The sequence below is a fragment of the Bidens hawaiensis genome, unplaced genomic scaffold (assembly GCF_021521415.1).
Source record: "Bidens hawaiensis isolate Kalapana, Puna unplaced genomic scaffold, B.hawaiensis_p1.1 tig00010600_1, whole genome shotgun sequence".
NCBI lineage: Eukaryota > Viridiplantae > Streptophyta > Magnoliopsida > Asterales > Asteraceae > Bidens > Bidens hawaiensis.
In genome coordinates, this window is record NW_027491813.1 from 231232 (window position 1) to 245929 (window position 14698).

Sequence of the window (14698 nt, forward strand, 5' to 3'; positions counted from 1 at the left end):
ATAAGGTTCAGGACGGAGTTGACTGAGTTTAACCCCATGTGTTTGGAGAGTCAAACCTCGATAGCCACAACAATGATGTATTTTCTCAATAGTTTGTAATGAAGAAAGTACAAGATTCGTAACATGGGCCGAAGTGGTTCAAGATTCGGTTGACCGGGTTCTAACCTGGGCGTATAGGGATCAAAACCGAGCTGAAGGGCCTCGAGCCCAATCTCCTATGATTCGAACTTGTGTAGAAGGGGCTTTACCGCCCTTGCTAAGTATCTTTGCGGGAAAATATGGATTTACCATGATCCTGGTAAGAAATGTTTTTGTAGGGACAGAGTGATTCCGAGGAGAATGTGGATCTGCCGTTGGGGATGTAGAATCCGAAGTAGTTTTCTCAGGTCCCACGGATGCCGCCAATGTTGAATCCAAGATTATCACGGATGGCATTTCCGGACTTATCAAGATCCAAGTCGAACTCCTTTTCTCATGTTGTTGGGGTGTTATCCTTCTTAGGGAGTAGGAAACCTAAGTTCCTGCCCAGATCTTCTTGATATTATAACACAACCAAGGTAATAATGTTCCTGCCCATATATAGATGAAAATATAGTGTGGTGACGTTAGAGGGAGAGATGTCTCCGGCTAAGATCATCAGCGCCATCACGATCATCTCCCCGTGCATACAAATGTGTAAGACATTAGAGAGATGAGAAGGGTTAGAGAGATTAACCTGGTCTGGAGGAAGGGAGCCTCTTGCTATTTATAAAATGGAACCTGGGCTGTAACCCTAATGGGCCAGCCTTTACCTGGGTTATTAATGTCAGGCCCATTCACATTTGCCTTTTCTCTCCTTTTACCTTGGTTATTAATGTCAGGCCCATTCGCGTACGTTTAATTTGCAGTACTTGTTATATACATAGAATTATACAATAATTATGATGGTAAAAAAAGAACTCATAAATCCAAAGAGTATATATTATATCAAACTACTTGATGGGTAATTACCCGATAAATATTCGACGGGTATTAGGCCGGGCATATGACACAATCTTACAACCGGATATGGGACTGGAATACCAAACTCGCCTCGAACCCGATCAATTGTCATTCTTAGATGTTCATGGGTCGTTTTTTTGCTAAAACCGATCCAACACCCAAAAATTTTGGTTTTTAAAAACCATTTGGTTGTTGGTTGGTTTCCGTTTTTCATTTTGTTTTGTCACAGGCAATTAAAAATTTTGGGCAAATATATTTGAGTTAAACTATATACGAGCCTAAATAGTTTTGGTAGTTAATAGTTAATTGATTATTATACATTTTGGCTAATATATTTTGAGTTAAACTATATATTAAGTTATTATTAATTACTTAATCATTATATAAAATACAAAATTAGAGAAAAAAACGTTTACCTTTATCTCTATTTTCAGGTTTTATCTTTGTGTTTCCTTTTTATTTCGATTTTCATCTTTTATTACTAACTCTGTTAGTTTTTTTAATATACTCACGACATGTGCAAAATACATGTGAGTGTATTCAAGTCTTTTGCCCATTTCATATAATATATAAAACAATAAAATAAATAAAAAATAAAAGCCTTAGTTCTGTCACTTTTGTTCTCGGTCTAAACTATGTTCATTACATGCATAAAATCTTATATAGTGAATGGCACCGCGAAAGAAGTGTCATGGAGTGGTAGGATGGGAACCAAGTTAAGGTGGGCAAATTTAGTGATTTATGGATATAAAAGTGAAGTGTAACCTAAATATGAATGGTGGTGGCCGGTGGATACCTTACAGATTTTGCTTGGATAAGAGGTTTCGACTTTCACGAACAAGGTCTAAGAAGATTGTGCTAAGTGTCATGGTGGTGGGTGGTTGTAGGTTGTTCAAATAGCTCGGCGGGAATGGGGTTTTACTGGTAGCCAGATGCTTTGGCATCTCACATTCACGCCCCATTTGATTGCCACTAGGAGTTGTAGTTAATTTGAAACTCACCCAAAAAAGGCTCGGTTGAAACCAACTTGTATATTTTTCGAGTCGAGATGAGCTCGTTTGTATAAATTACAACTGAATCATAGCCAAAATAAGCTCGCTTAAATAAAACTTGTATATAAATAGCCAACCAAATATGAGCCCAAGCCAAGTGTAATAAAGGTCCAATAAAGCTATTTTTTTCATATCCAGGTATCTGTAAACAAGTTGAGTTCAATCTCAAACTTTTAGCACACAAATATAAGAAAAGAAAATTGATATGAAAAAATGAAAAATAAGGTCTCTTTTAAAAGTTAAGTGTAGTGGATGAATCAGCAGCTAGTATGAAAATGACAATGTATCATTATCCTATTTCCTATAGCTCTTAACCCTCCTAATTACCACCAACATCTTCCTTTCACTTGTAAATTGCATTTGCATCTCCTTCTTTCTCTCTAAACTCAACCCCCGTACTTCCTAAACAACATGGCGCCTCCGGCAGCGGTGGAGGCAGGCGATGCCGGTGGTGATCGGCAGCAGCAAGGCGTCGGCCAGATGTTCACCGGAATCATAAGAATCGCCGTCATATATTACTTCGCCTCCAAGTTCTTCTCCTCCAATAATAATAAACCCTCATCTACCGGATCCGATCCTTCCGTTCAGATCTCCAATCTCTTTCACAAATCTGAACCTCTCGTACGTTTCAATTACTCGTGTTACGTACTGTATATCGATTTAATTGCACACGAAACCCTAATTATTATGTATACACTTATATATCAGTATATCACGAACAGTTGATCAGGATGCTAATGAATTACACGATCACTTTGTCTAACTCTAATTTTGAATTTGAATGTGATTAGGTTTTATTGAAATAATTAGGGTTTGAATATTATTAGACAGTTAATGTATTAGTTTATGTGCTATATGTATTTGTGTACTCTATATAAACACATGTAATCTATCAATTATCAGATATAATACGATTCACAAGTTCAATTAATATTGTTAAATTATTATGATTTTTGTGCAGGATATGTGGTTTTATCTATCTGAACATGACAAGTTTAATGATTTTGGGAATGAGGATTCACTTATATGGCATGAGTCAAACATACCTTATGCAGTTTGGGGGCCCGAGAGCACCAGGACGCTTTCTTTGAAGTATTATCCGTCTGAGGTACTTAATTGTTACTGAATCAGTTGAGGATTAATCCTCATTTGAATTGTATTGCACTAACTTTAATACAGGAATTCAAATTTTGTTTTATTCAAAAGTGATCATTTTCTTCATGCTATTTAAGTTTGGGCGTGTGAGATTATAATAATCATAATCATGTAATCAATGATGATAAGGTTTGTAAAAAGGTGTTTGAAGCTGTAAGAATTAGATGTTTTGAAGATTTGGCATGTTTTTATTATTTATGTGGATTAATAGATAAATTCTATCTATACAATAACTAAGTAAACTATCCGCTGTCACGTGCCATAATTTAGTGAGCATTTATTTCACCTCTCACCCCTTCGTAATATATAGATTACAACTTGCAAAATTAAGAAAAATGCTTTCAATTTGAAACAAATGAGTTTAAGAAAAGAATTGATTTCTATCTCACCGACTCACTTTAATCATATTTTATATTTCTATATCTTCATCGTTAGCTATTTAATATTTCTTTTATTTAACCAGTGTAATAAACGGGTTTCTAACAATCTAACCTACTGTCTAATAAAGACGTTAGTGTGAAAAAGGAAGACGCGTGTTGTGAAATGGGAGTAAAAGTCTCTACATTTATTTTGCAAGATGGGCTAGATATTTAGCTTATTTTTACTTTTATAGTCAATTTTGTTGCAAATATTGTTAAATCCATTATTCCAACTTGATTATTTATCTGCTAAATAATCAAGCTAACAGAAGCGGGATCAGTTCATTCACACATCAAAAACAATTTTATCACAACGTGAAGTCGTTATAATCAGATAGTTTGCTTCAAACATCAATATCAAATGCCTTATGTTTTCATATATGCCAGTGTGTACTCTTTTTTATACCCTCACTCATTGTATATTGTATTTAATTTTCAGGCTTTGAAGCATAATGGGAGTCTATATGCTCATGTCTTCTTTGCACGTTCAGGGTATCCAGTGGACCCTAGTGACCCTGAGTACAACCCTTTGGCTGCCTTTGGGCTGAAACATCGTACGTTTTGTCCCATCAAGTCAACTTTTTAACTTCGTAAAATATAAGCTATATTATTGTTTGTCCAAATTGCGCGCTATTTCACACGAAGTTAACACAAAACTTAATGAAATTTATTCTAATTGATTGAGTAAGCACCGTAAAGATCAATTAGCGAGGTTTTGGCCGATACAATAAGAACTGCTTACTTTATGTCATGATGTGAGACAAACGTTAGTAATCAACTAATGTAGTAGAGTTGATCCACTAAGGTATTTAGCAACGGTGTAGGATCAGATCCCAAAGATAGTAAGTCTTTCCTTTCGAAAGTCTTTTTCCAAAATTCTATATAATCTAAATTTCTATATGATATGAAACTGAGATAGTTACCTTTCAGAAAATTCTAATGATAGGCGAAATGTCTATGTTTTATTCTTCTGAAGGTGGGAGAAAAGATAAAACTAAAATAAACCGGATTTTTAATCCAAACTTAAGATTTAAGTTTAAGAATCCAAACTTACAAAATCGAAGCCAAAAATCCCAAACTTGAAGCTTTTAATCATTAGACCCCAAATGTGTTACTTTGTCAAACAACGGGGATCATTTGTGTAATTAACTTGTATTTTTATTTACAGCTGTTGTGACGTACTTACCAAAGTCAAAAGCAAACAAAAAGAAGAGCTTATTGGGAAACTCCAAAGACACCAGCGAGGATGGTTCAGTGTCTGAGGTTTGTTCAACTTAACATTTTTTGTAGGCCGGTAAACGAACCGAACGGACGTGAAGGAGGCATGTTCGTGTTTATTCGTTGAACTTTAACCTAACAAATGATTGAACACAAACAATTAAATGAACTGAGATTTCTTGTTCATGTTCGTTCCTCAAGAAATGAACGTGTTCGCTAACTGTATAAACGAATGGTTCATGAATGTAACGAATGAATATAACTGAACATAGATGAATGAACATAAACCAACAGAATTGAGCGAACAGAAATTAAAAGTAAACATGAACATCAATCTGTTGTGCCTAAGTTTATAAAAACAGACTAAGTTGTGATGGGTGATACTTTATTTTCATGAAATTAAACAAAATGGTAACAGATCTAAAAGATTTAAATGAATATATACATGACCGAACTTAACAAATGTAAACTAACGAACATAAACGAATGTCTATCAACATAAACAAACGCTAACGAGACTTCACTTCATGTTTGTTTGTTTAACTAAACGAACAAAAAATGTTGTTTGCGTTCATTCGTTTATATAAACAGACAAACAAACTTCCCGCTGACCATTCAGAAAGATACAAACATTTCATTAGTAATTTTTATTTGAAATTGGTGACCATTATTTCAGGTTGTTGAAGAACCTCAAGCTGATTTGAAGGATGACGGACCTACAGAGTACATTTCATATTGGAAACCAAATATCACTATTAACCTGGTTGATGATTTCACGAAGTATGTAAATAAATTTTATTGTTCTCAACTTAATTTTCACTTCAAGAGTAGGTTTTTTATTCTGGCTGACATGGCATTTCTTTTAATTGTTCCCTAGGTACTCGCAACGTTCTATTCCACCTAATGTTGCTCCTTGTATCCTTTTTTACCCCATGTTTTAAATAATTTCACTCGTTTCTAGGGCTGTAAACCAACCGAACGCGGCATTGTTCTTGTTCATTCGTCCGTAAAGCTTTTATCGGGCAAACGGATGGTTCACGAACATATAATACAACGAAGTTTTGTGTCCATGTCTGTCCGTTCAAGGAACTTAATTCGTTCATGTTCATTTGTGTTCGTTCGTTAATTTCATAAACCGACACAAACGAACATAAATTGATACAACTGTACACTAAAATAACTAACAAAGACACATTAATTTGAAGAAGAATAGCCAACATTCTTAATCTCATGCATTCGGCCTAGAAATTTAAAATTTTAAGAATATAATATCTTCAAATGTTAGGGTAATAATTTAGAAGTTAAAAGTCATAATATATAAAAGCCCTTTAAAAACCTAACATAAACGAACTAAAGAACATAAACGGACACAAAGAACAAACATTATCGAACGCAAGTGAACGTACATAAGCGAACTCATTATCGAATGTTCGTGAACACAATTGAACGAACACGGCCTTTGTTCATGTTCGTTCATTTAGTTAATCAAACGAAATTCCTCGTTCATATTAGTTTATTTATTAAAAGAACAAATGTAAACGAACTCACTAAACACTCGGTTCGTTTACAATTTTACACATTGTAATATTTTGAGTTTCTTGACTTGAGTTGCAGACATGAATATTGAACCTACGACAGGGAATTATTATCCAACTGTGTACTTCAATGAGTTTTGGTTACTTAGAGATAAACTGATAGCACTCAATGATACAGTTACTGAATTGCCCCTTCATCTAGAAGTGGCACCAATAAGCATGACCAAATGGCAACTATTTCTGCAAATTGATCAGTCGTTTCAGATTCATCGCAGTTATGGAAGTATGCTTGAAGGAGAAGCTGATGAACTTAAGGTATGTAACTTTAACCGAACACAATATTGAACACTAACAATAAAACACACAGGTTTTTCGTGTTCATGTTCATTAAGAAATTGAAGTGTTTGGGTTTGTTTGTTAACATTATAAACGAATGGTTTGTGAACATAACGAACAAACAAACATAGCTGAACATTGATGAACGGACACGTTTTTCTTGTTTGTGTTCGTTTGTTTTAAAAAAGAATGTGTTCCGTGTTTGTTTATGTTTGTTAATATAAACACACGGTTTGCAATCGTAAACAAACGGACATAACTGAACGAAAACCAAGTAAAAGTAATACTGTAGTGTTAGGCCTAAAAAGTTATTTAACACTAGACTAAGTTGTAACAGCCTAAAAAGTTTAAGTACATATTAACAAACGTAAACGTACGAACTTGAACAAACGTAAAGTTACAAATATTAATGTACACATATGAAAGAACACAAACCAACGTTCACGAACATAAATGAACGAACGAGACATGTGGTCATTTGTTAATTAAACGAACAAATTTATTTTTCATGTTTGTCCGTTTTTTAAATAAACAAGCATAAATGAACTTCCAGACGCACGGTTTGTTTACAAGCTTAGCAGCTTGCCCTTTTTCCATAATGAGTTACTTCGTGAGAAATATAACAGTTTATAATTTTTTTGTTAATTTAGAGAGTGTTTGTGGAAGGGAATCCTTATCTCCTTGGAATTACCATGCTTGTTTCACTGCTTCATTCAGTATTTGACTTTTTGGCATTCAAGAATGGTAAGTCATATACTTTTGCATTTTAAATTCTGAATAAAAGCATTTTATTAACAATTTCTATGATTATTTTCATGCAGATATACAATTCTGGAACAAAAACAAATCTATGGAAGGACTTTCTGCAAAATCAGTGGTCGTGAGTTTCGTTTGCCAGCTCATCATCTTCCTTTACTTACTGGACAACGACACCTCATGGATGATACTTGCAAGTTCTGGAATTGGAGTCTGCATTGAATTTTGGAAAATAGGGAAAGCAATGCACATTGAGGTATGTTTTATGTTATATGAATCTTAATCTAGCTACATAACAATATGAACATAATGGATATTACTTTTATTTAGGTTGATAGAAGTGGAAGCATACCTAAATTAAAATTCAGTGATCGTGAAACGTATGCCGGAAACAAGACAAAAGAATATGACGATCTGGCAATGAAGTATTTATCATATGTACTTTTTGTACTTGTAGCATGCTCTTCCGTATATTCACTCATGTATGAAACCCACAAGAGCTGGTACTCATGGATCCTCTCATCACTCACTAGCTGTGTATACATGTTTGGTAAGCCCTTACAAAACTTTATAATAAATACTCTGAATATATTAGCAATTGTTTTCATATTACTATGTTATTGCAGGTTTCATTATGATGTGCCCACAATTGTTCATCAATTACAAGCTAAAATCAGTTGCTCATTTACCATGGAGGCAGATGACTTACAAGTTTCTCAATACGATTATTGACGATCTATTTGCCTTTGTGATAAAAATGCCAATGCTACATCGGCTTTCTGTCTTCCGTGATGGTACGCATTGATCCAACTTTACTGATAAATAGGCAATTTGGGTTACAGCGGTTGGGTCTTTTCATATGGTTGAAACGGGCTAACCTAGAATAACCTATTTTTATATATAGTTACCGTGTCTGATATGGTCATAGAGTTTATACTTTTCCCAGCAATAATCTAGTTTTTGTTAGAAACGATTTAGGAGGTTTTATGCATCATAAGTATACGTTTTGGCAACCTTCCATCTTGTTAGACCTGTTTTTTTTCTCACTGATCTGTTTGTTAAACACAAAACCTAATCTGAATTGAACCATTTAGAAGGTAACGGGTCAAATCTGCCACCTTTAGTATGGGAAAATTACGAGAATGACCATTTTGACTGGGTAATTTGACAAAGTAGTTGATTCTTTTTTTAAAAAAAGAACCTATCGCTTGTACTTTGGCGCAACTGATTTTAATCTGTAACAGATCGCTATGCCGGGGCCCACTAAGCTTTAGTTATCAGCTGCTAATTCCATGCTCACTGTTAATTTTATGGTTGCAGATGTTATATTTTTAATATATTTGTATCAAAGATGGGCTTATCCGGTGGACAAAAAGAGAGTGAATGAATTTGGATTTGGTGGAGAGGATGAAGATGAAGCCACGGCTGCGGGCTCTAGCAGTACTGCAGAAGAGAAGAAAACCAACTAAGAAGTGCTGACCTAAAATAATATCAATTTTTGGACAAGGAAACACCACAGGTTTGTTAGCGTTAAGATTATTTTTGTTTAATTATGATTTTACTTTTATCTGAAGTTGTTGATCTTGATGGTATAAAGTTGTTTAATTAGACGAGTAGAAAGGAAAGTACAGTGTTTGTAGTTTTGGATTTTCTAGTGTCAACCCTATCTGTTTGCATGCTTTAATAGTGTTTTTAAACAAAGATAGTGTTTTGATTAATATGTGATTAAATGATTAGTTCTACAGAAAATTCAAGTTTGTTAACATCCAAACTCAAATAGTCCATATCTACCTTCCGTTAACAGATATTGAAAATGATAACTAGAAGAAAATTGTCACTTGATTAAGAATGAGGCTAGGAAGATGATAACTTTTGAGAAACACATTAACATTGTTGTCACATGTAGACATTTGGTACTTGAACTTGTATTTACGTAACTATGATAAATAGGCTCTTCCTAATAAAAACATGCATCTGGTTTGCGAAACAAGCCATGATCTAGCTTGCCTGAATGTAACAGAATATGTTTTAAGAGCATTGAAATGTAGCTCTTCAGGACCATGCATGCATAAATAATTGTTTTTTTTCTTTTTCTTGTTTTTTGGACGGCTAATGAATTCTTCAAATCGGCTACTGACTAAATTCACCACATCAAGATACACTCGCCTTTTGATCGGGGAAAACCCTCACCTAAGGCCAACACATGGTGGTGAGGTAAACTCGTTTAGTTCGAGGATCCAACTAATGAACATCGCTTAGTTTCCTATTATTACCTGGTGCCCGAAACTAAATGATGAGGGCATGAATCGAGCCTGAGTTATATGGAACAACAATTCTCTCCCTTACCACTCATCCACAAGCTCATTTGACAACATAAATATTTGTTAACTAGGATTAACACCCGCCGCTTGTTGCGTCGTGTTAACACACAAAAATTAGAGCGTAACGTATATTACAAAAAAGAAAATAAAAAAATAAGCCAACTTAACATCTACGCATTGCGACGGGGCTGTTAAACGAAGAAAATACATAAATTTTGACGTAAACATCAAACAAAAAAATTGTAAAAGATGAGAAGTAAAGGAGACCAAAGTTGAAAGTGGAAAAATGTTGATGGTTAAAACTAAAAAATATTTTGTGATATATTTGTAAACTGTGAAAAGTATAGGGGCCAAAAGTAAAAAACGAAAAGCTTGTAAAATTGTACAACTAAAGTATGGTGCACAACTTTGAAAGACAAAATTCTCCCGACTTTTGTAAGTATATAAATTGATACGACGAAAGATTTACTTTAATAATTATATGTTAATTTTATAAGGGTAAAAAGGGTAAAGTCTACAAAAGTTTAGGAGTAATAATATAAATAGTAATGATAAGTAATAAAGGTGGGGAATTGAGTTAGTTTGTTAGAATCCTGCATGTGCAGTGAGAGATGACATGTCCATGGAACGAGTTTTTTTACTAAAATGGGTGGGTGGGTAAAACTATTTACCTAAATAGGTGTATTTAAAAATATTTATTAAATTAGGTTTTTTTTAATTCTTTCTTTATTTATAAATAATTATATTTCTTTTTTATTTTTCTTTATATTTGTAAAACTGCTTCATCACCTCTCGATCACCGTCACCATCGTATTTCCGGCCGACCACCGCCAGTCCATCATCATTGTGAATCACCACCATTCCTGTCAATCGCCATCTTTGCCGAATTTCGGTGTGTCGGCAGGAACTCGAAGAGAGAGAGAGAGACGACGTAGATGGTGTGGTTCTTGCCGTGTCAATCAACAGCCATCAATCGGAATTTGCAGGTTGTAGATATGGTGTTTGGCGGCGGTTCAGGTGGTTTTTCCGGCGATTGGATTTAGATCTTGGTTGAATTCATCAGTCTGTATCTTAACAATGGCATCAAGTTTTGATTTTGAATTTACAACCTGATGAACCATGCGACACATCCTTTCCAAACATTATGGTTGAAGTCTTTGAAATCAATTGTATAGATTGCAAACATTCGACATTAATGGTGAACCATGCGACATAAATCCAATCGCCGGAAAAACCACCTGAACCGCCGCCAAACACCATATCTACAACCTGCAAATTCCGATTGATGGCTGTTGATTGACACGGCAAGAACCACACCATCTACGTCGTCTCTCTCTCTCTCTCTTCGAGTTCCTGCCGACACACCGAAATTCGGCGAAGATGGCGATTGACAGGAATGGTGGTGATTCACAATGATGATGCACTGGCGGTGGTCGGCCGGAAATACGATGGTGACGGTGATCGAGAGGTGATGAAGCAGTTTTACAAATATAAAGAAAAATAAAAAAGAAATATAATTATTTATAAATAAAGAAAGAATTAAAAAAAACCTAATTTAATAAATATTTTTAAATACACCTATTTAGGTAAATAGTTTTACCCACCCACCCATTTTGGTAATTTCCTTTTAGTATTACCATCATCCATCTATAATAATATTTTTCCCTTGTGTATCTTTATTTTCCATATTCAATTTCATATCAATTGATAATATAACCGTTTCCTATCATAAAATTTCAATGGAGACAAAATTCATACTATAGAAAGATTGGTTGCATTTTTATATATTGTCTAATGGTAAGATGTAGACGTGTACAAAAAAACCGGTTCCGGAACCTAACCTGTGGAACCGAACCGGAACCGGTTCCAGTTCCAACCCGGTTGGAACAATACCCGGTTTGGGTATTTTTGTACCCGAAAATCGGGACCGGTTCTACTATATATATTTCAGTACCGGTTCCAACCCGGTTCTTATTTGGAACCGGTTCGGGTCGTACCCGGAAAAACCGGTTTCACCGGGTTTTTTTCAAAGGTCAAACAAAAAGTCAAACTAGCCGTTGGAACCGGTTCCAACGGTAATATAGCCGTTGGAACCGGTTTTTTAGACACCAAGTAGCCGTTGGAACCGGTTCCAACGGTAATATAGCCGTTGGAACCGGTTTTTGAGGCAATATATCCGTTGGAACCGGTTCCAACGGTAATATATCCGTTGGAACCGGTTTTTGGGCCAAACCTATATATAACTTGTTTCCATTACTTGTTTCACCACCAAACTCAAAAACAAACTAAAATACTACTCCTTTAGCAAACCCGTTCCTTTACCCGACCATCCAACAAAATATTATTATGGCACCCATCAAAAAAACTAACAACAAGGCTAAGAAGGGTGTTTTTGTTGCCCCCGTTCCTGTTACGGAGGACCCAAGGGTTGTTACGGTAGTCAACCATAACCGCAACCAAGACATATGGAAGAATTGGGATTTGATTGTGGATGACGAAGGTTATCAAAAGGCTCGTTGCAAACTATGTGGTTCAATATTAAAGCAGGATTCCAACTCTACTTTGAGAAAGCACATCGAGAAGCCATATTGCAAGGCGTTGAAAGGGATTGGCACGACCGATCAAATTGACTTGGGTAAAGATGGTACACTATTTCGTTACAACACGACTCAAGTTCAAGATAGAATGGCAAAGTTCGTTATTCAACGAGGTTTGCCGTGTAACCACTTTGATGACCGGGAGTTGACGTCGTTGATTCGCGAAACTCTACAACCGAGATACACACATGTAAGTCGTACTACCTTAAGACGTCATTGTGTCAAGTTGTGGGAGTGTGCTAAAAAAGAGTTAATCGAGTCTTTTCATTCTTTAGAAGCCATGGTTAGTTTAACTACCGATGTTTGGTCGGCACCACACGGGTTGCCCGAATCATACATATGTGTCACCGCTCATTGGGTTGATCCGGTGACATGGCAATTGATGAAACGCACCATCGCTTTTGAAAACTTCCCGTTCCCACATACCGCCGAAAAATTGTTTGAATTACTTGATGAAGTTATAACGACTTACAACTTGAGAAATAAAATATTTTCGATTTCGTTTGACAACGCTTCAAACAATACTAAGGCGGCTGAAAAATTTATCATTAAATATTCACCACCTTGTTTCGGGGATTTTTTTCATGTCCGATGTGTTGCACATATCATCAACTTGGTTGTTCAAGTAGGTCTTGACAATGAACACATTTGTGATGATTTAAAATACTTTAGACTTATGTTACAAGATGTCTTCAAAAGTGGTAAAAGAAGACATCTTGAATATAAGAACTATTGCAAGTCGGTGGAAAGAAAGTATTTGGGGCGGATTGGGACGTTCCAACCCGTTGGAACTCAACTTGTCATATGTTAAAGTGTGCTTTTGGCCAACGCCAAACTTTACAAGCTTTTCATAACAATCTTGTTGAACAACGCGAGGCCGATATGTTTCCGGAAAGTGTTTGGGTCCAAGTCGGTTATATGTTGGAGTATCTTGACGTGTTCAAAAAGTCAACAACAAAATTATCGGGAGTCTATTACCCTACTAGTTGTTGGGTTTTGCAAGAATTGTACTATATGTCTTGTGTTTTTAAAAGCTTTGCGGAGAAGAACAAACTCTTCGAAAATATTGTTGCGGTGATGAAAGAAAAGTTCATAAAATATTTTGAAATCATACCGCCGGTCTTTACTTGTGCCGCCGCATTAAACCCCTATTGGAATGTTAACGGGGTTGAAACAACAATTGAGGAAATATTCGACAACTTAGGTATGCACGAGATTGACCCGAAGTTGTCGGCGGAAGCGAAGGACAAGTTCAACAAAAATCTTCAAGACCTTTATGACCACTATTTTCAAATGTACGGTCCAAGCACGAGATCGTCTTTTGTGAAAAAAACAACAAGTGGTAGGCCGTGCAATGACCCACTTATAAACTTGATGAATGGGATTCGTGAATCCGCATCTAAGAGGCAAAGAGGAAACACACCAAGTAGCGAACTTGGTCGATATAGTGGAGCAAACTATGTTGAGGGCGCAACGGTAGACGAAATTCGCAATATTGATTTATTGGCTTGGTGGAAAGGTAAACAAAACGAATTTCCCATTCTATCCGCCATGGCTCGTGATTTGCTTGCCGTACAAGCCTCAACGGTTGCTTCCGAATCGGTTTTTTCTCTTAGTGGGAGGGTGTTATCTATGCGAAGAACAAAACTAACTCCCGAGTCTCTAGAGGTTTGCATTTGCCTAAAGGACCATTTGGATGCGGTGGATCGTGTACAACACAAGTCGAACTTTGAAGACGAAATACCAATAGAGCGTCATATTCATGATGAGGAGGCGGAGGACGGGGTTTCTTCCGATAACGAAGACGAGGGTGAAGAGAATGAAGACGAAGAAGAGTTGTAATTATTTGTTTTGGTAAAATTATTTGTAACTTGTTCGACTAATTATTTGTTTTGGTAAAATTATTTGTTTCGACGAAGAAGAATTGTACTATTGTCTGTCAGTCACGTGTTTGAACGGTCAAACGGTCAAAAACGGTTAAAAAACCCTATTTATAGTTAAAAAAACCGGTTCCAACGGTCAAAAACGGCTATATAGCCGTTGGAACCGGTTCCTAACGGCTCTAATTTATAAATTTCAAAAAAAACCGGTGGAACCGGTTTTTACGTAAAAACCGGTTCCGGTTCATACCCTACCCGGTTCTTAAAAGTTCGCATATCTGGGCACCGGTTCGGGTCGGGAACCGAACCGGTTCCTGACTGGAACCGGTGTCATTCTCTACCCGGGTTGAAAAAAACCGGTTCCGAACCGGTTCGGGTTTTCAAGGTGTACCCGATTTGTGCAGCTCTAGGTAAGATGGAAGGTGATAATGAATAGGAACTTGAGGGT

At 36.1% G+C, this 14698-nt stretch overlaps 1 protein-coding gene across 1 annotated transcript; it reads left to right on the forward strand.

The window, feature by feature from the left end:
• The first annotated feature begins 2412 nt into the window (after positions 1-2412).
• Positions 2413-9113, forward strand: LOC143535756 (uncharacterized). Its single transcript, XM_077029922.1, has 12 exons — positions 2413-2654; positions 2995-3141; positions 4047-4161; positions 4776-4870; positions 5502-5605; positions 5703-5740; positions 6440-6675; positions 7347-7440; positions 7518-7708; positions 7783-8002; positions 8079-8246; positions 8773-9113. The coding sequence occupies exons 1-12, from the start codon at positions 2445-2447 to the stop codon at positions 8919-8921; spliced, it is 1767 nt and encodes a 588-aa protein (XP_076886037.1). The 5' UTR covers positions 2413-2444; the 3' UTR covers positions 8922-9113.
• The last annotated feature ends 5585 nt before the right edge of the window (positions 9114-14698 follow it).

Bases quoted from the DNA above. Each gene is read 5' to 3' on its own strand.
- LOC143535756 (XM_077029922.1), top strand. From the start codon at position 2,445: ATGGCGCCTCCGGCAGCGGTGGAGGCAGGCGATGCCGGTGGTGATCGG. The intron at 5,606-5,702 runs GTATGTAAATAA...ATTGTTCCCTAG, and splicing joins CTGGTTGATGATTTCACGAA to GTACTCGCAACGTTCTATTC. The intron at 5,741-6,439 runs GTATCCTTTTTT...CTTGAGTTGCAG, and splicing joins TCCACCTAATGTTGCTCCTT to ACATGAATATTGAACCTACG.